At 35.9% G+C, this 27797-nt stretch overlaps 1 protein-coding gene across 2 annotated transcripts in view; it reads right to left on the bottom strand.

Annotated features, from left to right (window-relative positions):
- EIF5B (eukaryotic translation initiation factor 5B) overlaps nucleotides 1-27282 on the bottom strand; it is a 63624-nt gene extending 36342 nt beyond the window's left edge. For both annotated transcript variants that reach the window (XM_037141107.2, XM_037141108.2), the window contains exons 1-8: nucleotides 27050-27282; nucleotides 13419-13544; nucleotides 13234-13318; nucleotides 11882-12557; nucleotides 10498-10715; nucleotides 9934-10084; nucleotides 2001-2099; nucleotides 1431-1520 (exon numbers count right to left, since the gene is read on the bottom strand). In XM_037141107.2, coding sequence (XP_036997002.2) covers nucleotides 1431-1520; nucleotides 2001-2099; nucleotides 9934-10084; nucleotides 10498-10715; nucleotides 11882-12557; nucleotides 13234-13318; nucleotides 13419-13544; nucleotides 27050-27084 — 1480 coding nt within the window. In that variant the 5' untranslated portion in view covers nucleotides 27085-27282. The remainder of the gene's footprint in view (nucleotides 1-1430; nucleotides 1521-2000; nucleotides 2100-9933; nucleotides 10085-10497; nucleotides 10716-11881; nucleotides 12558-13233; nucleotides 13319-13418; nucleotides 13545-27049) is intronic.
- Nucleotides 27283-27797: the final 515 nt, after the last annotated feature.

Below are 27797 nucleotides of genomic sequence, written 5' to 3'. Positions count from 1 at the left end.
TACTTTTGCCCCACCCTGTATACGAGGGCATATGATCACACTTGGTTCTTAAATACAAGTGAAATTTCACATATATATCTTCTTTTTGATCTTTGGGCTTACCTTTGGACTTACACACAAGAATTCATTACTTATTTTCCTTTAACCTCTATTGACACATACAAATGCTATATAAATTACATAGTTGAAAGTACAAAGCTACATCTCTACTCCAGTTGAAAATAAGAACAGATGTGCTTACACCCCCCAAACAGTCAGAAAGCTATTATTATTCATTTATTTACTTTTAGAAAGAGGGGAAAGGAGGGAGAGAGGGAGAGAAACATCAATATGCAAGATACATCAATTGGTTGCCTCTCACACACCCCCAATGTGCCTTGATTGAGAATCAAACCAGCGAACTTGAGGTTTGCAGGCCCGCACTCAGTCCACTGAGCCACAGCAGCCAGGACAGAAAGCTATGATTTTTAATGTTAAAAACTTAATATGGTCCTTAATAATACCAACTCTCCATTTACTGAAATCCAATCAAGCACAACTATCCTCAAAAGAAGAGGGCACAGGTAGTATTTGCTTCCCTCTAATAATCAGCATTTGCCAACAAGTTTGGATAAGTCATCTTGAGAAGGAGGAAATGAACCAAGATCATATGTACAAAATATCTTTCCACTTTAGCAATTCTTTCTACTGCTACAAATACCACCTAAAGTAGTGGACTGCTATTAAGCATATCAACCTAAAATTCTCTTATTTCATTAGGCTAAGCTAAGGCATATCCAGACAAGTGATCCTTTTTACATTGAGAATGGGGGTAAGGGACAGGAACTATCAGTATCTTTTACCAGTGTGGGTTAGTCTTGACATCCTCTAATGTTTCCATTCCCACACCTGTCTGAACACTTGAGGGTCTCTTGATTTTACCAAACACCCAACTCTATCAACATCTAGTCTAATAAATTAGAACAATGTTTATCTTTTAAAAAAAGCCAATTTTCAGACTAAAAACATAAGCAACTGAATAAACTGAACTGATTTAATAAACAGAGGCTGACTTCTAAGAAAGTTTTTAAAATGCCCATCTTTATGACTCGAAGTTCTAATTAAAAATGTTTCCAATTTTCTTTGGAGGCATTAAATACAGAACTTCAGGTCTTCTTGGCACCATGTATGATTTCTGACCTATCAATATGTAACAGAGAAAATCCAGAAACCTTTATTCCCTTTATAAAAATTTTACTGGCTCTTCTGAAAAGAAGAAAATTGATTCTAATCTCACTTCTACACTTTTCCAAAATGGAAATGAACAAAGATGATTTAGAAAGAACTGGAAAAAAGGAAAGCCATCCTGCTAGATAGTTGGTTTCCTTAAACTAACAATAATTGACACATCCACACGGCATAATAGGAATTTATTAGTCAATGCTACTGACCTGCTTCAACAGGAGGTGGAGATTCTTCCTTTTCTGGTATTCCTGGTTCCACAACTTCTACAGCAGCACTTAACTCTATTGGCTCAGACACTGAGTAAAGGGCGGAAACACAGTTAATGCTTTTTCAGTATATAGTTTCTGTTAGGATACTCGTTAAGTATGAAATAAAAATCAGTAGTATAACCTAAATTCTTTACATTTGAATATTGTAAAAACGTTTAAGTATTGATTGTGTATTTTATAGAAAACAGTTTTTCTTATTGCTCAAGAAATAGAATGCAAAATTACAAAAGACTGAGAACACAAAAAGAAAATGGTATTTGTGCTTTCAGTTAAGGATAATTATTCAAAGGGTAACGTCACCATTTTTCAAACAAAAGTACTTTTTCATCACCTCATCATCTCAATCAGTTGCGAATAATAGTAATTAAAAAAAACAGAAACAAGGTATAGAAAATAAGTTTTAATATGCAATTGTTTGTTCATTTCTTTTTAAAAGACATACTGTTTTAAAGGTGTGAGCAAAGGCAAAAATGTTTTTCTAAACCACAGACTATTTTATATACAAACCTTCTTTATTTTCTAGCTGCTGTGGAGTCTTTTTCCTCTTTTTATCTTCATAAATTGGCCTTTTCTTTGGCAAAGAGTCTTTTGATGGCACTTCAACACCTGAAAGGAAACAATGGAAAACTTCAGGTCTATCTACTACTTGTATGTCACCTAAGAAATACTAAACAGGTAACATTTTATTCACTTCAGAGATACCCTAAAACAGAAAATAGAACATACATGGAAAAACCTCTTTATTTATTTATTTATTTATTTATTTATTTATTTATTTAAATCCTCATTGGATATGTTTACTGATTTTAAATAGAGAAGGAGAGGCAGGGAGAGAGAGACAGACACAACAATCAGTTGCTTCCCTTATGCACTCCAATTGGGAATCGAACCCACAACCTGCATATGTGCCCTGAGACCAAGAAATGAACCTGCAGCCCTCAGGTGTATGGTGCAATGCCCCAATCACTGAGCTACCTGGCCAAGGCACCTGTTTTTTATATAAGGTATTCTAAATTTTACAAACATTAAAATTCCATTATTTTAGGGTCCAGTTCTATGAGTTTTGAGAAATGCATAGTTGTGTGACTATCATCACAATGAAAATGCAAAACAATTCCATCACCTTGTGTGGTTCTACCTGGTAAAATCCTGTTCGTATACTTAACTGCTGGCAACATTGACCTATTCTCCATCCCCAAATATCTGCATTTTCCAAATGTCAAAAAATGAACCTTACAGTCTGGCTGCTATCATCTTAAGGGATTTGATGGTCATCCTCTTTGTTGTATGAACCAAGACTTCGTTTCTTTTTAATGCTGCATAGCATTCCATCGTAGTGATGATGGACCACAGTTCCTTAATTCAGTAGACAGTTTAAGGATATTTGAGTTGTTTCTAGTTTTTGACATTTGTAAGTAAAGCTAATATAAATATTTGTATGTAGGTTTTTGTGTGAACATTTTTCTGGTGTAAATATTTTGGAGTTGGGAATAATAGGACATCAGGTAAATATGTACTTAATTTCCTAAGAAACTGTTTACTGTTCTCCAAAGTGGCTTTACAATTTTGCATCCCCACCAGTAATGTATGAAGAGTTTCAATTATTCTATTCTTGCCGGCATTTGGTTAAAACAGATGTTCTGATTTTTTAAATCTATGTATTCTAATAAATGTGCAGTGATATCTCATTGTAGTCTTAATTTGACAGACAACATTCACATAACTTTTATTACAGTATGCTGTTACAATTTTTCTATTTTATTACTTACTGTTGTTGTTGTTAATCTTTTGCTCTGCCTAATTTATAAATTAAACTTTATCATAGGTATGCATATGTAGGAAAAAACATAGTATATGTAGGTTTTGGTACTATCTGTGGTTTCGGGCATCTGCTGGGGGTGTTGGAATGTATCCCCCAGTCAAAGGGGGCCTACACAGTACATACAGGACTGTAGGTTATGTATTTCATCGTGAGCTTTGGTAGTCTGCATCTAGTAAGGAATGTTACTATTTTATCTCAGCTTTTGAATTTGAGTACAGAGCTGCTCATTTACCACCTTTTTAATAACTACAGTATCTAAAATGATGATATCCCTTCCCGCCATTTCACTCCTAATTATCAATAATTTGTCTTAGCTTTTCTTTTTTTTAGTCATTCTAAGATTTATCAATTTTACTGATTTTTTTTCTCAAACTTTTTGGCTTCATTGACTAATTTTTTGTTTTCTATTACATTACTTTCTGCACTTTATTTCTCTCTGCCTTTGTTTTTCTTTTTTTCTTTTTGCTTTGAAGGATGGGAAACAGACTATTGATCAGCAACTGTTCTTTTTCTAAAACAAGCATTTAATGCCACAAATTTCCCTCTAAACACTGCTTCAACTACCTCCCCAAAATTTTGTTGGGCTGTATCTTTTTTAAAAAAAGATACTTTGCAATGTTCAATGGGACTTCTTGAGTCATGGGTTTATAAGAAAGTTGGTTAGTTTTTCAAATATTTATGGATTTTTCTAGGTAGATTTCTATTAGTCTTTTCTAGTTTAATTATTTTGATTCAAAAAAATTCTGTGACTTAATTATTTTAAAAGTTTTAAAGTTTCCTTTATGGCCCAAGAAATAGTCTCTTGGTGAATGTTTGATATAAACTTGTTTTTAGCTGTATACACATACAAAATTGTTACATCTTTTTGGCAAGTTCAACTTTTTTTATCCTTACTTAAAAATATGTCCATTAATTTTATAGAGAGAGGAAGGAAGAACGACACAGCATGAGAGAAATATCGATGTAAAAGAGAAACATTCATTGGTTGCCTCCTAAGCATACTGTGACTGAAGATCGAACCCACAACTTGGGTTATGTGCCCTGACCAGGGATCGAATCTGCAACCTTTTGATGCACAGGATAACACTCCAACCATCTGAGCCACCTGGACAGGACTTGTAAATTCAATTTTCATCATTATGTGACATATTTCTTTTTTTTTTAAGTTTTTTAAAAAATATTTTATTTATTTTTCAAGAGAGGGGAAGGGAAGGATAAAGAGTGGGAGAGAAATATCAATGTATGGTTGCCTCTTACGCGTCCCCTGCTGGGAACTGGCCTGCAACCCAGCCATGTGCCCTGACTGGGAATCAAACCGCGATACTCTGGTTCATAGACCCGCGCTCAATCCACTGAGCTATGCCAGCCAGGGCTATGTGACCTATTTATTCTTGGTAAATTTCTTTGTCCTGAAGTGTACTTCAGGTTAATAATTTAGCAACTCCAGCTTTCTTCTGGTATGTTTTTATCCTTCCAACCTATTATTATCTGTATATTTAAAGTGGATTGCCTACAGATAGCACACAGATGGCTCCTACTTTTCCAACAGTATCTTTTAATTGATGTTTAGACTATTCATAATTAACCTAATTATTAATACACTTGGTTTTTAGGCCTACTGTTATATTATTTGATTTCCGTTGGTTCCCTTTGTTCCATTCCTTTCCCCCCCTTTCTTGCTTTCTTTTGGATTATTTGAATGTTTTTTAGACTTCATTTTAACTTATCTTTTGGGCTTCATCTTACATAGTGGTTGCAGTAAAAATGAGAATATTTGTAACTGACTTTTCACAGTATACTATAATGAATATTTTACCTGGCACATGAGCCATTCAGATGTAAATGGGCTCATGTTTTTTCGGGGTTTGTTCCAAGCACATGCAACTCCGTGGTGAGCCCAGCACTTGTGTCAGTTCATACGAAAGCATTACAGGATCCTCTTCCTCCACTTCTCTCCTCTCCACAATATCCCCTATTCTCTCCCAGGAGCCCCTTTATCTGGTTCCACTGGCCAAAGAGATGAGGTCCACTTAAAATTTTACATTTTATGTTGTGAACTTCCATGTAAGTGGAGCTACCATTTGGCCATAAAAGAAAAGGAAAGAGAAAAAAATGATGGGAAGACCCCTCAAACTCTTCAGACATCACAGACTCCTTTCCCTGTCTCCTCTGGCTAAAGAGACGTAACAAAGTAGTGCACTACTCAAAGGAAAGGAGAGAAGGTGGGGAAGGGGGTGGGGGTGGAGAAGAAAGGGAAAAGGAAAAGAAAGGTAAGACTACTCAACAATGTGTTCAATTCTAAGTGAACAAGATAATTTAAAATTTTTATAGCTGAAAAAATAAAAATTCTGGAGTTTTATCCATATCTCCAAAAGGTCCACAAAACCTCCACTATTACTTATTTTATAAATTTTGAGCTATAAACAAAAAGTACAAAAGCCAAAATAAGGCCATAGGCGAAAGAAGAAAATCATTAACCTACCCTTTTCCTTTCAGAATAAGTGCCTCTAGCAATCTGATAGGAATAGCAGAATATAAGGAGGTTCTAATTTAACACCTACTCTTCCAAACATTAATGCAAAATTTGACATCATTTATGTGCTATCTGATCATAGTTATCATTACTAAGTCATATGTGTCTTTAACTTTCAAATTTAAGGACTAATGTGAAAAGAGACAAGGCAAACAAATAGCATCAAGATAACCTGCTGCACTGGTCAGAGTCATATGCTCGCTGACCTCTATTCAACAAGAGATTCTGGACTTTGAGAGTAAAACATGACACTCACAAATAAAATGAAAACAAGTTGAAAGTGTGTGGTTAGTAGAATAATACCCACACCATCACCAAAAATCCCCATGTCCTAATCCCTAGAACATGTGAATATGATTACTAACATGGCAAAAAGGGTATGAGTAAGGTTAAGGTCACTGACATGGGAAAGATTATCATGGGTAATTATCCAAGTGAGCTGCACAGTCACAAGTCCCTAAAAGTGAAGATCCTTTCACTGAGGCACAAGCTGAGGTAAAAGGAATCCATGACTATAAAAGAATGATCTGAATAATATAACGCTGGTGGCTTTAAAGATGGAGGGAGGGGGTTATGAGCCAAGGAATACATGTGGGGTAGCCTTTAGAAGGCATGGAAATAGAGCCCTACCAGTGTGGCTCAGTGGGTTAGAACACCCTCCCATACACCCATACCTAGGGTGCGAGTTCGGTCCCTGGTCGGGGAGTGTATGGCAACCAATTAATGTTTTTTATATCGATGTCTGTCTGTCTGTCTGTCTCCCTTCCCCTCTAAAATTTGATTAACGTGTCCTTGAATGAAATTTTAAAAAATAAAATAAAAAGGAAATGGATTTTCCCCAGAAATTCCAGAAAAAAATGAAGTTCTGCCAACACCTTACCCATTGAGACCCATGTCAGAGACTTCTGATCTACAGAACTGTAAGATAATAAATTTGTGTTAAGTCACTATGTTTGTATTTGTTACAGCAGAAATAGAACACTACGTATAACAGAAGATTTCATTACCACTACAAAATGAAGTTAGTAAATCGACTTTCAACCATGGCTAGAATGACAGCTGGTTAAAAGCAAATAAAAGTTAAGATTAAGTAAAAAGTGATTTATCCAAAATGAAAAAGTATCATGTCAGTAATTTGTTTTTATTTGAATTCATGGTTATTATCCACTTTTGAACATCTGTTTTTAGACATTCTAATTATAATATTAGAACAAATAAAAAGTCAAAAATAAGACACAGCGGAGCATATATTAAATCTTATTTGTAAGTAACATTATTAAGCCTTAGGAGACTATGTCTTCATCAGTCAACAGTGAATCCCAAAAGCAGCAAAGAGCTTCAAATGGCATAGTTCTCTAACGTAATTCTTCCTCTCCACTCCTGTAACAAACTCATAAGAGAGGTTCCTCATCACCTCTTGGGTTACTAACACAGTCTTTCACTAAGAGCAGAAATTTCACAAGACAACAGAAAAAACTGTTTATTGTGGGTTTTAAATGAAGTTTTTAAAAAAGGAAAATCACTTAAAATGTTCTTAACTTTGAAGTATGAATGTACGTTCTGTATTTATGCACATATGTAAATGCTGAGACTGATTAGAATTGTAAAACCAGAGCCATCAATCACTCTGACAAGACAACTATATTAAACAAACCAAATAACAGGTTAAAACCACCTAAGAATGTGGAGACAATCAGGTTGACCAGGGTTTTTCTATCCAGCATCATATACCTAGTACGTGAAAGGATGGACCTGGGGGGAAACTGTGAGCTGGATGATCTCAAGGGTAGTCCCATCAACACCCCAGATTTAACTGACTGTTGCTCTGGATAGGAATTCTTTAGTCAACTGTTGTATTTGTAATCAAAACCAAGACTTATGAGTGTTCAGACATTCCATTCATCTTACAAACTAAGGCACTACAATAAAGTTCCTGCAGAAGCTCTTCTGCAAGTGGTATCCAGACATACCACTTGAGAGACTGTCTCTTCCAAGTCTGTCCTAAAGACTGATGCTAAATTCGTCCTTTTAAATTGTAATTTTCATCTAATCTAATAAGTGCAAGTCAAACCACTCCATGAAATAGCATTTCTGAGATTGGCAAACTACTCCCTGCACAGTCCCATTCTAATTTCTTCAGCAATGCTCTTTGTCTTTCAAATATGATATTTGGGTGCTGGTAGTACTCAAATTTATTCACTAATTTCATTTTTTACATCCCCAATTAAGAACAAAATTTTCTGAAACCTAAGTACTGTGTTTCTCTAAATACACTGCTCCTGGCAGAACATATAATGCAGAATGAAGAGGTAGTTACTCAGATCAATTTAAATCTCAGCTCTAGGACCTTGGGCAAGCTATTTAAGCTCTCTGAGTCTCCATTTCTTCATCTACATGATGGAATGAAAACATCTATATGATTTTTAGGAGGAAAGAGACAATGTCAAAGGTTTATTATAGCATTAGTTGCATACTAAATATGTAATAAATGCTAGCTATTACTGTAATTACAACACAGCACCAACATTACAGTAATATAAAAACCTGTGGAATGTAGGGACAGGAAATTAAGGAAGGTCCCAATATATTCTTCTTGATAAAGTGGTCACTATTTTAAATCATCTCACTTGTCAAAAACATAATTATATATTCAGATTGTGGTCTCTAAAAGGAACCGAGGCTCTTGGGTGAACAGTTGATTCCAGGTCTAGAGGAAAAAACATGCAAGATGAACCTGAGATATCTCATTCTGTCAGAAAGCAAGAAAAAAATCAAAGAATATTGTAGGCATGTGAAAAAGTCTCAGGGGAAAAAAGTCAGAGACAAGCCCGAATGGCCCCCCTGCTGGCCAAAGATGGTATAATCTTAGTATCAAAAATGACTATGAGATGAAAACACATCAATTTGATAGACATCCACAATAACCTTTTAGATGTTGCTGGGACATCAATTTATTATTTTTAAAATTAATAAAGGGAAAGAATTAAGGGTCTACCCTGATCTTCCTGCATGAAACTGTATTTTAGAGAGAAAAATTTTAGCTAATAAATGCAAATGGAATGACAGAGTATCAGAATTCTGCAATTCCTAATGAAAAACTGAATATAGGCAATGATCACCAAAGGAACATTAAAATTATTAGATGAAAAGTGAACAAAGAACTTTCATAATGAACAAGGCTGCCAATGGGTAAACCCACTGATCACTACGTCATCACTAGAAATGAGGCAACCAGATCATACACCTCTTGACATGAGGTAACTGGAAGTGCATAGCACCACTGAAAAGTAGCCAAGCTGCTAGATCTAAGAAATTACATGGAATAGAGAAGTATATTAGCCAACACCAGGCAAATGCAATCAGATAAATCTAGAATATGAGAAATTCTAGAGAATAATCCAGCATCTTCAAAAGGGGAAAAAAAAAACCCCAGGACATGCCAAAAACAGGGGTAGTAGTGGTAACAGTAAGAGACAGACCTAGCAACCAAATGCAATGTGTGGCCGTAATCTGGATCCTGATTTGAAAAAATCAATCATAAAAGACATTTGGAGACAAGTAGAAAAAATTTAAAATGGACAGAAAATCCAATGATATGAAGGAATTATTAGATGTCATATGTACTTATTCATGACAAAAAGCAAAATGCCCTTATCTGTTAAGAGATACATACTAAAGTAAAATATTAGTAAAATAATATGGTTACCTGAAATTTACTTTAAAATACTCCAGGAAAAAAAGGTGGGTGAAGGAGAACAAAACAAAAATGGCATATATTGATAATTATTTAAACTGAGTGATAAGTAAATGGAGACTCATTTTACTGTAAGTCTCTATTTTTGTTTCTTTTGGGGGACAAAAAATTTTTTATAGATATACTATCATTTACAAGGAAAAATTTTAACAGAGTACAGAAGTCATCCCCCTAAATAAGGAAACTGTATTGCTGACCGCTATTACACCTTTTCACAACGTTTTCATAAGAATTGTTCTGATATAATTCAATTCTCCTTTTGACCACTGTAAAGATATAACTTCATGCCAAAAGTGTCTAGATTCTTCAGTTAATTAAGGATACTACTTACCCTGAGCTTGCAGAAGTTTAAGGGTAGCTTCAGCTCTGGCTCTGGCTTCTCTCTGAGATTTAGTTAAAAGCTTCCCTTCTTTTTTCAATCGTTCTTTTCTTTCTTTTTCTTTTTGCTTTTTCCTTTCTCTTTTCTCTTGTTCCAATCTTTCCTATAAGAGAATATATATCAGACAAAAACTACACAACTTAATCAATTACATTTAATTACATTTAAATTAAATTTCAATATAAACAACCCACACTTCAAACAAAACTTTTGAGACACATGCAAAGTATTATGTTAGGAGATTCCAAACGAAAATATTTTAAATATACATATAATAATATCACATGAGAACAGATTATGTGTTTTGGCAATGATACACAAGCCACTTCTGTATCTCAGGAAATAACGGCAGGATTTTCTATACCTCTTCACCTTATTATTCATATAATATGGACAATAATGTAACTGAGTTACCATGTAATTATGAAATTTTTAGATTTAGAAGGTTAGAGATATTTCATAGAGATTTTTTAAGTTAAACACAATGTTGATGTCAGCAACTTCATGAAGACATACCTCTTCTTTCCGCTTGGCTTCCAATTCTTCAAGCCGTTTTATGCGTTCTTCCTCTTCTCGTTTCTGTCTCTCTTCTTCTTCTTTAAGCTTAGCCAGAGCTTCCTGCATAGCTTTAACTGTGGCTTTGCTAGGTCCTTTTTTCTTCTCTTTTTCTTTGTCTTCCTTTTCTACTTTCTTTTTCTTCTTCTCTTTTTTCTTTTTGTCTCCTTCATTGTCATCTATCAAAAAAGAATAGAGGCGAAGTGTTTTTAAAAAACCTTGTTACCTAAGGCAATGATGATTTTTAAAAAACCTTGTTTCCTAAAGCAATGATGAGCAAACCCCACAATTGGAGGAACACAATGGGCCAAAGAAGATGCCAGCAGCAAGCTACACCCTCTAGGCATCACTGCACCCCCAAAAGCACAGGAGTACCATAGTACCTGCAACAGTTTAGATTAACCAAATTAGCCTCCTTAGAAGCCAACAATGCTGGTGTTGCTCTGAGATGTCCTGAGGGATCCAAGAAGACAGGAGTATCCTGTCAGTACGAAGAAAATATACTGTACCTAATGTAGCTCTTAATCAATAGTGTCTGAATTCCTTCCTTAATTCTATATCTAGTTTTGCTTCTATAAAATGGGAATGATACGAATGATGCCAATCTTAAGATATCTGAAGAATAAAAATATAAAAATTAGGTAATTATATTCTAAGAATGCTATAGCATTATGCCTTAAAAAAAATAAAGATTATAAAGCTACTTTCATGGTGCTTTCCTCAAATATGTCCAGATAATAATTTGAGTGTTTAAAAAAAAACTATGTCAATTTTCCCATTAAAAGTTTTACTAAAGAAAACTACGTGAATCATTTCATCTTTATTCTCATTCCAACTAAGGGGAAATTTTAACCAGGAAACTTATTTTTTGTTAATTGGTTCTGGTATAAAAAAGCGGCTCACAATTGTTTAAAAGGTGTTAACTGATTTTAGCATCTTTTTACTTTACTATTTCACAGGTTGAATTGGGTTTTTAAAAACAAGAAGGAATTCTGATATTATCTGACGGAGTTATCAAAAGGAAGAATAAATTTTTCATTAGGCAACTTCCACTCTTTATCGACAACAAAAAAAATTGTTGTTCACAGTGAATTCTATAAAAATTCTAGTCTGTGCACAAACCACTTGAGAGGCATTTTATATTATATATAAATGTTTAACAATAAACATTAATTCAAAGAGTATGAAGTTTTTAAAAGGGTATATAGTTTTTAAAAGGCTTTCATGCAATTAAGCATCTTTATAACCACAGACAAATAAGAAAACTACTTTGGGGTATAATAATCAAACCTTAAGAGTAAATAAGAACCCAAGCCTTTTGCCCTTTCCCAATAATTTTACCCACCTTCAGTGGCTGCAGGCATCTCTCCTTTCTCGTCAGTGGCAGGAGCTGCTCCAGTGTCAAGAGTCACTTTGGATTTTACAGTTTCCTCTTCAGATTTCCTTTGAGGTTCTTTTTGTTTACTCTGATCCTTTTTACCAGTTTCTAACTCTTCTTTTTCTTTCAGCTTCCGCAGTTTTGCCTTTTCTTCCTCTCGCTTTTTTCTCTCTCGCTCTTTCTTTTCTGCCTTCTTTTGGGCCACAGTCTTAATTTTGAAGGAGTCGTCATCTTCATTCCCACTCTCTACATTAGGACCTGCCTTATTTTTTTTATTTTTTTTCTGTCCTTTTCTAGACTGCAAAACTTCATCTGATTCATCTCCACTTTCCCCTGAAGAATTCACTCTGGAACGCTCTTTAATTTTCTTACTGTTATCCTCATCCTCTTCTGACCCATCCCACTTTTTATTTGATTTTTGAGCTTTCCCTTTAGCTTTTTTAGAAAGTTTGTTAAAATCATCATCATCATCATCATCACTCCCAGAGTATATTTCCACTTTTGGTTTTGCAATCTTTTTTGATTTTGAATCCTTATCTTCTAATTCTTCACTGTCATCATCAAAACTTAGTTTTTTGGCTTTCTGTCCTTTCTTTTTTTTATCTTGTTTTGAGGTGGATTCTTCTTCATTATTTTCTGTTGGCTAAAAAATTTCCAGTGTTAGAAATATTAACAGAATTACATTTTGCTTTAAAATAAGTAACTGTGACTCCTCAGAGTAACATGCTTCATTAAATACACATGGAAAAAATTCTCAAAATAACTTCAAAATAAGGTCCTTTTTATGAGGATATAAAATTCAACCAAGTGCCAGAAGCTAGCCTAGGCCTCAGGCACCTCTCACATTCACTGTGAATGTCAGGATCTAGGTGGTCTAGCCAGCACTAATCACAGTCCACACTTATTAGCTTCTTCAAATGGCACTCAAACCCTAAGAGGGAAATTGAAAGAAGAAAAAAATGCCTATCACTTTCCCATTAGTCTAAGGCCTCTCCAAACTCAAAGGATAAAAAAGAAACACTATAAGAAATTGAAGGTAGAGATAGGAAATGTTGTATCTCTAAATATACCAATTTTATAAATAGGTAACATACCCCAAAATACCTTTAGATTCCCAAATAAACTGTCTTTCTAAAGATTTTAAAAGACATTATTTCTTTCCTAAAAATTGTCTCCCCCACTGGCATAAGAATTTATATAATGTTCTAACATATACACATATAACACACAGGCGCACACACACAGAGCTCAAAAATTTCTAAAAGCATCGCCCTAAAACTGGCAACAGGAAGCACAGCTGGGTAACAAACATCTTTCACCTTTACAGCAGCAGTTTCTCTGTCAGTTTTGATGCCTTGAGCCTCCCAAGACAATTCTTCCAGTTCTTTCAAGATATCATCTTCACTAGAAAAACATTAAAACATATTTGAGACATTGAATAGGATTAGTAAGTGCATCTAGTACCAAAGCTAGTAAGAAGCAAACATATTTGAAACATACTTACTCAAAGTCTTGCCGTTTTTTCTCTTTTTTCTTTTTCCCCTTGGACTTTTGAGGCTCCTGTTCCTTGGCAGCACCAGCTCCTTCTATTTCTGCAGCCAAGGCATCAAGATCAATGTCATCCTTGGCACTTAAATGAAAACAAAGAAGATCTAAATGTTACTCGAGAGTACAGTAATCTAGCATATTCACATACAGAGAAACATTTTTAAAAAGTAATTTTAGCCTTTATCACACATTAGCATCCTACTGAGAAAAACCATTTGGCAAGCCCTTTCACAACAACACTAGTTATATATCCTTATCAGCCTTGCTGCATCTATTCCAATAAAGTCTGAGTTACATTCACATCAGAAAGAGATATATAGCCCTGGCTGGTGTAGCTCAGTGGATTGAGCACAGGCCTGCGAACCAGACAATCGCGGTTCGATTTCCAGTCAGGGCACATGCCAGGGCTGCAGGCAGGTTCCCTGCAGGCCAGTTCCCAGCAGGGGACGCACGAAAGGCAACCATACATCGATGTTTCTCTCCCTCTCTCCTTCCCTTCCCCTCTAAAGATAAATAAATAAAATCTTTAAAAAAAAAAAAAGAAAGAGATATATAATGAAGCACTATGGTTAATCAAGAAATGGAAATTAACTTTTGTTCATACCTAAGTTTTGTTATGTGTATCTGGAGTTATTTATAAAAGACAGATGTTAAATGATGAAACGAGTCTTATTACTTCATTATCAATACCAACATCTAAATATTTGGATACCTATTCATTTTTACTTGGAATAACGAAAATTTCAGATCTGAAAGGAGCTTTAAAGATCAACTACCAACAGGAAAACTAAGATCCAAAAGATCATTTTACCAATAGGAAAACTAAGATGCACAAAGTCTGAATGCCTTGAACAAAACAAGCAAACCAAACCAAACATCCAAATCTAAATGAATTAGGAATGCTTCACTAAGTAAAGCATGTACAATGTCCAAAAATCTAGAACCAAGGAAATTCACAACCCTTTACATTACTGGTTTTGTTTCTGCTTCCATTCTACAATGTCCTCATCTACCAATATAATTTAAAGCAAACCCAACTAAGTTCCAGTTCAAACTTACAGAAAACCAAGGTCAGTCTGAGATACACAGTAGAAAAAGTAGATGAATCCCAATAAATGATATAGTAAAAAAAATTAAAACCATGCAATGACCCCCACTGATAGACACCCTGTTATATAGAAACCTCATTTCAGTAAATAGAAGTTCTAAAGAGAGTAACTTGTAACTATATGATGAATATAATTTTAAAATTATATTAGAAAACTTTGAAGATACAGGATCTATCCTCAAGGAGCTTAGAAGAGACAGCAAACCAGCAAACCAGTCATTGCAAAATGCTAAGTGCCATAAAATAAAAAAAGTTTAATGCTTTTATAAATTTTGTCCCAAGCTGAAATATCCTTTTTATCCTATACTGTAGGACAGTGTACTTAAGGAGGATCATAGAACACTTAACTACTCCACTGGCGGAGACTTCCTGAAATACCAAATCCAAAATGAGAATGTCAGATGCTTCCTACTAGAGAAGAGAACCAAGTACTGGAGGAGGAAGAGGCGTTAACCAGGCAAAGGGGGTGGGCATATCAGACACTAAGAGTGCCTCAGGTCTCAGAAAAGGGTATCTGAACCAACTAAGAAGCTCTTTGTACATTACGGATTTATTGAACCCACCACCCAAGATCTAGGTGACCAGAAACTGGGGTGTGAGGTAGGCAGTATATTTTTAGCAATCTTTCTGGGTGACTGTGGGTCAGATTTGAGCAGTTATTCCATTTTTAATAAATGAAGAAACTGAGGCACAAAGAACATGTGCAGGATCACACAAGGCAGAGATGGGATATGAACCTAGAAAGTTTGATTCCATAGTTACAGCTCTTAACCCTGCTAACATAATCAAATCTCTTTCTTAGAAAGCTACCTCTAGGATGACTGGGAAGGGAAGCTACCCCTAGGATGACTAGGAAGTTGGGGCAGAAGTCCAACTGGATAGGAAGTAGGAAGATCAACCAGTTAGGGAGCTTTCACAGTTAACTGTGATGAGAAACAATTATCCTGCTGCCTCTGCAGGCAAGAGGTGAGTCAGATAAAGATCAATTAGCAACACTTAAGTACCAACTATATAAGACCCTTCCCACCCTCCCACCCCCCACCCCAGCCAAATTTGGGGAAAGCAGGGTGAATCTTATAGTCTGAATGTAGGGGGGGAGGAGCAGCAGTAGAGCAGGGTCTACCTTATTCATCATGCAGGAGTGATCAGTTTATAGGCTTGCCCAAAGATTTTGTCTTTAAACCAAACAGTACAGAATATAGTTGCCACCAGCAAGTCTTTCTAATAATTCCCCTCCATTCTATTACCAATGGGCTGAGATAACCAAGTTCCAATAATTCTAAATAAATTCAGAGAATGTGAAGAGAATATTTACACAGAAAAAAGAAAAACTGAATTTAGCCAGATACCTATAATAAATGTGACTTTTATTAAAATTACAAACTACATCCAAATGAAATGCAGTGTGAATCATATTTACAACATGGCTTGAACAAACCAACTGTGAAAAGTCACTGTGGAGCTAGAAATCTGAAATATGAGCTGGATATGAAACACTAGAGAATTTGTGTTCATTGCACTAGGTGGGGTAAGGGTATTTTGATTAGGTAAGAAAATGGAGAGAAAAAATCAAGATGTCTATGAAATAAAATACACATAGCAAAAATGAGGGTAAAATGCTAGAAATGACAAAAATTAGATAATGAGTATATGGGGGGGTTCGTTATACCACTCTTTCATTTATTTTCTGTGTGCTTGAAATTTTTATAATAGAAAGTTAAAATTTCACATTAAAAAATTACAAAGAGCCCTGGCTGGTGTAGCTCAGTGGATTGAGCGCGGGCCTGAGAACCAGACAATCGAGGTTTGATTCCCAGTCAGGGCACATGCCTGGGTTGCAGACCAGTTCCCTGCAGTCCAGTTCCCAGCAGGGGACACACGAAAGGCAACCATACATTGATGTTTCTCTCCCTCTCTCCTTCCCTTCCCCTCTAAAGATAAATAAATAAAATATTTTTTTAAAAAAATTACAAAGATAAACAAAAAGTAAACCAGGGTTGAAATCAGATAGCTATAATTCGCTCATAATTTCCAGAATTTAGTAAGGTAGTGTCTTCCCAACATTTCATATCTTTAAAATTTTTTTAGTTATTAATGTATCTAAGATTGGAAGTCACTCTTCATAATCATTTTGACCTTGGAGCAAATTAAATTCTTAAGAGAATGGAAGACGCACTAAGCACAAGACTTTTTTTTTCCCCCTCAAAATTCAGTCCTGACAAGTAATTCCTTTAAGGAAAGTAGCATTCAACCTAAAACAAAAAGTCACTGACCTATAGTAGAGGACTATAGTAAAATAAAACTAAAATACTGGACAACAGCACTACAGCCCTTGTACTGTTCTACAGGGCATTAAATATTGACTTTGTATATCTATGGTAAAATTTCAAATCTAAGCACTTAAGAAATAAAAATGGTATGCATAAATTCTAACCTCGAATAAAAAGGGAAAAAAATGAAAGAAAACAGAAATAAAGCATGGCAGAATTGCACAAATAAAAAAAACGAATGGCTGAAATAAAGTCAAATATATTATTAATCAGTAGCAATGTAACTTTAAACTCTTAAAGATAAGTTATCAAATTGTATTTTAAAAATTCAATTTTATGTTGTTTGCCAGAAGACAAACCTAAAACAAATACTATATAGAAAGGTTAAAAGTTAAAAAAAAAAAAAAAGGAATCCTCAAAAACCAGTAGCAAACCAAATCCAAGAACATATATAAAGAGGATCATGCCCTGGTCAGGTGGCTCAGCTGGTTGGAGCATCATTCCATACACCAAAAAGAATCACATGCCGTGACCAAGTGGGAACCACTACAGGAGAGCAAGGTTGGCTGAACATATTAAAATCCATTAATTTAATCCATCAGCTAAAAATAGGATAAAATACAAAAATTTATCATATCAATAGATGAATAAACAGCACTTAACAAAATCCGACATCCTTTCATGGTAAAAAGATTCAGCAAAGTAGGAATAGCAAACTCTCCTCAACCTAAAAAAGGATCTCTAGGAAAAACACAGCTAATATCAGACTTTCCATCCATCACTATACTGCAAGATCTAGCCAGAGCTTTAGGCAAGGCAAAGAAATAAAAGGCACGTAGATTGGAAAAGAAGGAAACTATCTAAACTTGCCAAAGACATGACCATACACATAGAAAACCCTAAGGAATCCACAGGCACAAGACAAAAAATTATTAAAGCTAATAAATGAATTTATTAAGGTTTCAGAATAGAAAACTAATATATAAATATCAATTGTATTTAAACTACACACTGGTAATGAACAATCCAAAAATCAAATTAAGGAAATACATTTACAATAGCATAAAAAAGAAATGCTTCAAAACAATTTTTTAAGAGTTGCAAATCTACTCTGAAAACTTACTGAAATAACTTTTTACAAAAAAATTTATTGAAAGAAACCAAAGACCTAAATAAATGAAAAAACATCCCATGTTTATTGATCAGAGGGCATAATATTGGCAACACTCCTAAACTTAATCTACAGCAGTGATTTTCAATCAGTGTGCCATGAGAATTTTTAAAACATGCAATACTTGACTAGTCAGGGGGCACTGACCTCTCTTCCTTTAGACTGTCAATTAAAAAAAAAAGACAACAGCCAACACATTAGTCATCCAATAATAAATGAATCAAAGTTATACCTCTTTTTGTCAGATCAGCAAAAAATATTTTTTGTTGTGCTGCAGAATTTTAGTGACCAATGTATGCGTGCCACGAGACAAAAAAGGTTGAAAATCACTGATCAAATCCCAGTCAAAATTCCAGCTGCCTCCCTGCCCCTAGAAATTGAGAAGCTGATCCTAAAATCTACGTGGAAATGCCAGGAACTTATAATAGCCAAAACAATCCCCAAAAAAGAACAAAATTTGACAAATCATACTTCCCAATTTCCAAACTTACTACAAAGCTATAGTAATGTGGTACTGCAATAAGGAGAGATATACAATGGAACAGAATTGGGAATCCAGAAGTAAACACCTACACATATCATCAATTGATTTCAGCAAAGAATTAAAGTCTTTTTAACAAATGCTGCCAGGACTACTGAATATCCACACAGAATAAAGCTGGACCCCTACAACATCATACAATCTACAAAAATTAACTCAATCTGGCTCAAAGTAAGGGGTAAAACCATAAAACCACTAGAAGAAAACAGTAAGTCTTCATGACCTTGGATTTGGTGGTGGTTTCTTAGATCTGGTATCAAAAACACAAGCAACCTAAAAATATATAAATCTGACTTCAACAAAGTTAGAACTTTTTGTGCTATACAGAGTATTATCAAGAAAGTAAAACAAAAATTATAGGAGAAAAATAAAGACAACCCACAGAATGGGAGAAAACAGTTGTAAATCATACCTGATAAAGGATTGCTATGTAGAATATATAAAGAACTCTTATTCCTAAATAATTTTAAAATGGGCAAATGAGTTGAATAGACAGTTCTTCAAACAAGAGATACAAATGTCCAATAAATACATTAAACCATCATGGAATGCAAACCAAAATCATAGTAAGACACCACTTCACACCCACAGTAATCAAAAAGGCAGATGGTAAGTGTTGATGAGGATATAGAGAAATTGTATAACTCTAATACATTGTTCATTGGAATGAAAAATGGAGCTTTGGTAGTTCCTGAAAAAGTTAAACACAGAGCTCCCCAGCAATTTCACTCCTAGATATTACATACCCTAAAGAAATGAAAACCTATACAGAGATTTTTATAGTAATATAATTTACAACAGCCGAAAACATGTACGGCTATTTTTTATGGCAATATAAACAATCCCAATGTCATCAACTGATGATTAGGTTAAAAAAATGTGGTATATCCATATAATGGAAATGTAGGACATATGATTCGGAACTTAAAAGAAATTCCAACTACAATATCATCAGAAACAACCATTAGATTCACCAGACTTCAGTACCTGAAACCTAATGACATATATTTAACTAAATTGAAATAAAACAGTACTCAACGGTATTCAGGGACTGCTATGAAAATTTATGGTATAAATAAAGCTTCAGAAATAAAAGAAATATTTCATATACCTGTGGAAAGTATAGCACTAACACAAAAAGGAGGTCTGAAAACCAATGATTTTAAAAATTGACTTCTAAGTGAAAAGTAAGGATTCCTCTGAAAGAATATACCTGAAATTTTATATACCAGGCCTCAAATGGAAAGGAATGAAATATTAAATTACCGATGCTTTCATTTTAAATAGATAGGCTATGGAACAGGCAGGTATACAATTAAGGTTAAGGGAGAAATTCTTTTTAAAAATCTGGCCCTGACTGACCTCTAGACAATGGCTGTCATTTTTCTATTCTCCCTCCTTCTTTAAGTTCTTAATCTTTTACAGATGCTTCACCAGTAAAGATCCTATGTAGACATAAATTTTTATTTAAAGTCTCCATTTTGTAATATCAGAATTTCTTCAATCATGTAGTACAGCACAGAAAAACCCAGAGATTCTTGAGTCAGATATGGCTAAGGAGCTGAGACACTCTAAGCCTCAGTACATTATTATGGTAAATCCCAATTTCCCCTTCTATATGACAGATAGTAGTTTAGATCTTTATTCCTTTTCCTTCCTCCAGATTGTCAATCTAGTTACAGCATGGTTATTGCTTCCACATTAAGTGCTTCATTACTTAAATTATGTAAATATTGTGGTTAATGCAAGGGTAAGTAGTATACTATGATTACATCAATACTATGTATAAAGGTTCAAAATACCAGTATATTTTGTACTTAAATTTCTCAACAGTACATATTTGTTACAAGGCATAAGATGGAAAGGAAGGTAAAAAATGTGTGTCACTAAGACATTTGAATGCTGCTGTAATGTGTTCTTCTCCATGCTCTCCCCCCTTTTACTATTTTCATATCATAACAAACTAGTAATCTAATCACAATTTAGTCCTCACCTTTACACAGCTACTTAATAAGAGCTCAGTAAGTTGGTGACAGAAGACAACCACCTTGAAAAAGTTTTCCTATTTATCACAAAAAAGAAAAATTATAGCCCTGGCTGGTACAGCTCAGTGGATTGAGCCCGGGCCTGCGAACCTCACGATTGCCATTTGATTCCCAGTCAGGGCACATGCCTGGGTTGCAGGCCAGTTCCCAGCAGGGGACTCACGAGAGGCAACCATACATTGATATTTCTCTCCTCTCCTTCCCTTCCTCTCTAAAGATAAATAAAATCTTTTTAAAAAAAGAAAAATTATTACATTAGCAAGCCAAACTCTAAGATACCTAGAAATAATCCAAACAAGAAATATTCTAGCCCTCACCGGGTAGTTCAGTTGATTAGAGCCGACAGGCCAAGGTTGTGGTTCTATCCCCAGTCAAAGCACATACAAGAACCAACCAATGAATACGTAAACGAGTGGAACATCAAATCCATATTGATATCTCTGCCTCTCTTTCCCTCCCTAAAAAAATTTAAAAACCAATTAAAAAAAGTTCAAATATGCTAGACTCAATTGAAGAAAATAAAATGTTACTGATATACAATTAAATAATTAGATTAACCAAATAAAGAAGCATGTCATATTATTATTTGTTGGCCACTGTATTTCCAGCACCTAGAACAATATCTGGCAGTTTAGTACAGGGACCCCCGACCTCCTGGCAGAGGACTGGTGCTGATCTGGGCTGGGCCACACAGCAAAAGGTGAGCTTGATGTAATGTACTTGAATCATCCTGAAACCATTCCCCATGCCCAGGTCTGTGGAGAAACTGTCTCCCACAAAATGAGTCCCTGATGCCAAAAAGGTTGGGGACCGTTGCTTTAGTACACAATAAAATGGGATGATACAGTAACAAAGATATCAAGTGTACCAAATAATCCAAATACTTAATGGAACTCCCAATTAAAATAGACTCCCACAGATTTTTAACAAACCTTTAATCTTTTTTTGCGTTTCAGTTGCACTTTTACCTTTCTTGAAATAGTAAAGCATAATATGCGGAAAATGTTGTGTATTTTCTTCTATCTTCAATATTAAAATGGCTACCCAAAAACTCACCAATTTTAATGTGTTTTTACTTTTTAATGAATGCTGACAACTGTCACAGTACAATCTAACAAAACTGTTTCAAACGAAGTTAGAGAAAACTAAGTACTATTAGAGCCATTTTAAGGAAGGGGAAAAAAAAAACTTTTTGGCCAACCCAGTATTTTCAAAATAATACTAAGAGACTATTAGCCTTTTCCATTCTCGTTTTCTCCCAAGTATACAGTGGAGTTTTCCAGAAGAGACATGATATGTGATGTTTATAGAATGAATACACAAGCAGATGAGAATCAAGGTATCTTCTAGTAAGCCACATAGTAAAGAGATTTGTAAAAATGTTTAATACCACTCTTATCATTTTTAAAAGTGATTATTTAAGGATACTTATTAATATGTAATATGTTTTATTTTTAAATTAATAAATAAGAATTTGTTTAATTTGTAATATGGTAAGTACTGATAGAGATAACCCACAGAGACAAAAAATATTTTGGGTTCCTTAGTAATTTAAGAATTTACAGGTGTCCTGAGACCAAAAACTCTGAGAATTGCTATTCTAACCTAACCACTGACAGTTCCTCAGTTAAAACAATGTTTTGCCCATCTTATAAATCAATGGCAAGACTGGAATAAGTTTTGAAGGATAAGTAATGTACAACTGATGGGTAAGTAACAATACAAGTAGCTGCATCAGTTCCCAATAGAGATCACCAGTATAAAATAAGCGAACAACAGAAGTTTAACCACCTGCTTAAAAAAAATCCTCACCCAAGGATGTTTATTGATTTCAGATAGAGGAAGGCAGTCAGGGACAGAGACAGACAAACATCAATGTGAGAGAGAAGCGTGGATCACTGCCTTCTGTATGTGCCCTGAGGATCAAGTCCACAACGTAGTTATGTGCCCTGACTCTGGGGATCTGACCTGCAACATTTTGGTGTGTGGGACAATGCTCCAACCAACTAATCTATCCAGCCAGGGCTACTATCTGCTTTCTTACAAAGAATTTTGTAAAAAAATTATCTGCTTTCTTACTCATTTATGGCAAACTAGGACTTCTTCCCCTCCTGCAATGTATCAATTCCCTAAAGTGTCCATGTAGGAACAAGCTAAGAGAACTCTCAGATTAAACATCTTTTTTCCTTATCTAAAGTATGCAGATTAAGGGTTTTTATTAATTCATATACAAATGAGAAATAAATTCCTTGGTTGAATCAGTCTACTTGTTATTACACTAGGGCCACTCCCTCTCTGAAAAGCTTTGGAGTACCTGCTATATTCACAGCTCCTTCTGGACAGATTCCTTCAGCAGAGAACCAATGTCTTCTATTCCAGGGGAGGGACCATGCTACCCAGACTGACCAGGATGAATGTCCGACACTAGGGCAATCATCTAAAGTTTAGGCAGCTATCTCAGACAGCCAGAAATCTCAAGAAAGGAGAGTGTATGCCAGTAATGACAGGAGCATTATCTGTACCACTTAAAAGCAAAGAGTAGTAGAATTACTACACTGGCTCACCATCGGTGTAGACTAGAGAACCATAGCAACAAATACGCTGAGGCTGAAGATACCCCAGAACTCGACTGAATCATGAAAGACCTTCTAGTTCCTAAATGACAACCCCACTTCCATAATATCTGACTGTGTGATGATAGATGAAATAATTGTCTTCTTTCACTTTATATCCTTTGGGGAGTGGAGAGGGTGTATTAATCCCATTAATTAAGCTGACATATCATATTCCTTTTAACCTGAAATATATATAATTAGCAGACTCAGGGGAATCAAAAACAAAAACAAAACAAAAAATGGAGGGGGACCAGAATGAAGAAGTGGAGGCTGATTGTGAAAAACTATATAATCCATGTCCTTTTTCTCTGCACACATCAGTTAAGAAATACCATATTGTATAAATGGGAATAGTAAGACATCTGAAAAGCATGCAAGTTCCCATAAAACCCCCATTATGTAAACTGATGACTAGGAAGATTATAGGAAGAAATGAAAGTATTAGCCTGTATTTTTATGAACCACAAATATTAAATCGTATCCCTCATTTTATCAAGTTTCCCCAAATGACCAAAGTTAGGAAAACTTGCTGAACACCCTACTCAAAACCTCATTCTCAGAATTACACAAGTTGGAACAAAATTCTAGAACTTAGTCTTTATACAAAGTTCAGTCACTGTTATGACAAAACGTGTGCTATCCAAATAAAATACTCAGATTAAATAAAATCTACTTTTTTCTAATGTATTCAATTTTAGAAGAAAAGGAAGCAAGATAAAAAGAAAGAGAAACATCGGTACGTTGCCTCTCATGTGCCTGGACCAGAAACCGAACGCACAATCTAGGCATGTGCCCTGACCGGTAATCAAATCAGTAGAAAATTTAATTGTAAATGAACACTGTGTGGCTAAAAAGTTAAAATAAGGATTAATTAAATATAAGAATTGAAACAGTCAAGCAATTTATGTTCTTTCCAAGAACTGAAAAAGCAGCTTCATGCCTTATCTTGATAATAAACAGCTGCTCATTTCTCACCCAATTCTACCTGGCCAAAAACATGCTCTACTTAGGATAACTTGTGAGGGAAGGGGAAGTGGGACGAATATAAAATCTTTAAAATGGAGATCTTTATACAAGAGAGTAAAATCGGATGTACTATGTCATTATACACAAACAAGAATATTAATCCTAAAATAGGACGTCTCCCAGACCTTCTTCCCAGCCTGTTCTTGTTCTTTTTACAAATTTCAAAATGCCCTGGAAGAAAGTACAGGAACACCTTGGAGAGACTTTGGGTTCAGTTCCATACCACCACAATAAAGCAAGTCACACAAATTTTTTGGTTTCTAAGTACATGTAAAAATTATGTTTATACAGTGGTCTCTTAATCGTGCAACAGAATCATGTCTAAAAAACAAAATGAACATACTTTAATTAAAAAATACATATACGCCCTGGCTGGTGTAGCTCAGTGGATTGAGCATGGGCCTGCAAACCAGAGGATCCTGGTTCGATTCCCAGTCACAGTACATGCCTGGGTTGCAGGCCAGTTCCCAGCAGGAGATACATGAGAGGCAACCATACATTGATATTTCTCTCCCTTTCTCCTTCCCTTCCCCTCTAAAGATAAATAAAAATCTTTAAAAAATTATTATTAAAGAAATACATATACATTATTTCTAAAAGTACCATCTACTGAGCCTTTAGCAAGTTGTAATCTTTTTGCTAGAGGATCTTGCCTTCAATTAAAAAAAAATAACACGCAGTATCTGTGAAGCACAATAATATAAGATATGCCTGTACTATCTAAATATACAACAGATCAAACAAACTAAGCAATGGAACTTCCCTTGCCCACCCCCAAATATCCTATGTGAACTGCAAAGTAAAAAGGCCCAGCAGTTCTGGTCCAACTGGACCCTCTGCGAAACCCTAGGATTTGTTACTTAATAAAATTTGAATGGCACTCAACCAAGAGTCCATGAAGCATTAAAAAAAAATAGAAAAATATGATATGAGAAAACTTTTTCAATTACATTGCCACCATTTTCTTCAAGATGAACCTCCCCCCCAAGAACTACAAATTAGTTTGAGCAGGGATTTAAAAAAATAGCATTCCTTCTACAATACACTTCCAAACCAATCTTTAACAACAGGCTCCAGTGTTTACAATTTAAACTTCACATCACCCATGAAAATCTTTATGAATCAATAAGGGATACACTTCCCTCTATGAATACAGACAATAATCTCTCCCCTCTGAATAGCTTCCCCCCCCCCAATGTGAGAGTCTGGAAAGTAAAAACTGTAAGTAAAATAACATATGCATGTACTTTTTAACCTAAGGAACAGACTTCTGTAATCCTGAATCAAACATGCCAATTGTTTAAAAAAACGTTTTTAAATAAGAGAATCAGTGAAATTAGGAAACTAGATACTTCATAATATTTAAGAAACCATTGTTAACATTCCTTAGGCTTGAAGGTGGCATTGTGGTTGTGTTTTATGTTCTGTTTCTACTTTTTTTTTTGGATACACCTGAAGGATTTACACATTAAAAATTTCTGAGAGCTGTTTTAAAATATCCAACAGGTGGATGAAACAGGATTAGTCATAACAATGCCTGAAGCCAGTTAATTAGTACATGAAGCTTCTTATAGGCATCTATTTTTTTTGGTATACATTTAAAGGAAAAAATTATCCTACGCATCAAAACATCCTGTCAAAAGTGGAGAAATTTTATTCCCACTAAATCATCCAAAATTCTGCTATTTTTTTTTTTTTTACTTTTCTACTTCGACTAACAATTACATTTTATTCTTCAAACCAATAAACTTTCTCCAGTGGACCTGCAACTGAAATACCATACGAAACTCACCTTGGTATCTTTCAATCCCACTCATCAGCTGAGGAAACAATCTAGGCTTCCAACTTGTAATTAGTGACCTTATTTTAACTTCAAGACTACATATCCGTTTTGAATCAGAACTATCACGGGTGTTGTTTTAACTTACTTTACTCTCTCCCCTAGTATTTGAACTAAGCTTGGTGAGTGGTATTCACGATGAAAAGTAGCAGATGCACTCCCACTTAATATAAACTCTTTCAATAAGAGTAGAAGACTCAATCCAATGTGACACAGAAAAGTTACCAAAATCTTGGGGTATAACTCTACACACACCCTTATAGTCCCTCCTCGCAAAAGCGTTTTAAATGATGAGAAAGGAGTGACCCCGGATTGGTTTGTTTCATCTTCTCCTCCTTTCTTAGGGGAGGTGCTAGAGAGCAAAGAAATCACCAAAAGACTGGCCGGAAGAAGGAAAGCGAAAAGCAGAGTCTGGACAATCAGCCCTTAAATAATTCAAAACTGTACCCAAATTAAATAAAATTAAAAGGGAGTTAAGTGTTAAACACCTCCACGAGGTGCTTAACACCTCAACGTACACGAGAGGCTCGAAAGTGGAAAAACCTGGCCGTAGGTTCAGCTGATTCAAACTCCCTTCTCTTTTCAAGTATTCACAGGTACAAAGGCGTAATGAGTACTCTTCCTGACCCTTGCCTAAACTTGTGCCACAAAACCCCCACTCGCCCGGCCCACGCCAGGCGCTCCAAAACCACTGCCACACTTCTCAGGCCGGAGACCCCTCTTTTCCTGGCCAGGCGAGCAACAGCGGTGGGACTGAGCCTTATGGCAGAGACAACCCGCCCGCCGCCGAGGCCCTCCGCGTCTGACCTGCACTGGAGTCTCGGACCTGCGGCAGCCACTCAGGGCCCAGGTCCGGTGCCCTGAGAGGCCGCCCTCAAGCCTCCACTCTGGGTACACCCCGCGCTGGCCAGACCCGCGCGACCCCCTCAGCCGCGCTGGCCGCCGCCGACCAGACCCAGCCACTGGCTTACTTGTCTTCACTCTTGTTTTTCTGCTTCTTCCCCATCGCGTGGTAGCAGCGCTAGTGGTTCCAACTCTTCTAGTCGGTCTCTCACAGATTCACTCCTCACGTCCCACTTCGGTCTCCGTTCGGCTCCGTTCCCCACCGAGCAGCCGCCTTTCGCACCGGCTCTCCACAGACCCGCGCAGTGGGACTGGGCACAGAAGGTGTGAGCTCTCTGAGCGCAAGCGCATCGTCCCTCCGCCTCAGCGTGGGGACGCAAAGCGCAGCTCATCGAGAGCTGCCCTTCGGGTAGAGCGTCTCCACTTCACCAGCCCGCCAAAGGGAAGTGCGAGCGCCCCCTTCCCGCGCACCAGCCGCACACCGAGCAGTTTCCACATTCTAGAACCCGTAGGCTGACAATGAGGCTGAAAACTCCGTACGTTGGCCAGTCTGGCGGCGGAATGCAGTAGTGGAGGATTGCAGCTGGGTCAGAAGTAGACCTTTGACTGGGCTTTCCCTCTACCTTTGTATTCTTAGCTGCCCGAAGTTCAGTAAAGGACCACAGTGAACCAAAGATAAGGGTTCTGGTTTTTCCCAAGGGAGATAAATCCAGGACAAAATTGGGTGTCTCAGTAACATCAATGAATTAGGACGTACAGTCACAAAAAAAAAAAAAAAAAGAAAACAAGTAAACCCATCAGGTTCCTGAAATAGGTCGTAATGTTCCCCCAAAAAGTTCTAAAAATTTGTTAGGAAAGTCATGAGGGAACCTACGA

Source organism: Artibeus jamaicensis, unplaced genomic scaffold (assembly GCF_021234435.1).
Source record: "Artibeus jamaicensis isolate MK-2021 breed Jamaican fruit bat unplaced genomic scaffold, CSHL_Jam_final contig_384, whole genome shotgun sequence".
In the NCBI taxonomy this organism is placed as follows: domain Eukaryota; kingdom Metazoa; phylum Chordata; class Mammalia; order Chiroptera; family Phyllostomidae; genus Artibeus; species Artibeus jamaicensis.
The sequence above is the reverse complement of the archived record's forward strand: the minus strand, read 5'-3'. Positions and strand labels throughout refer to the sequence as shown.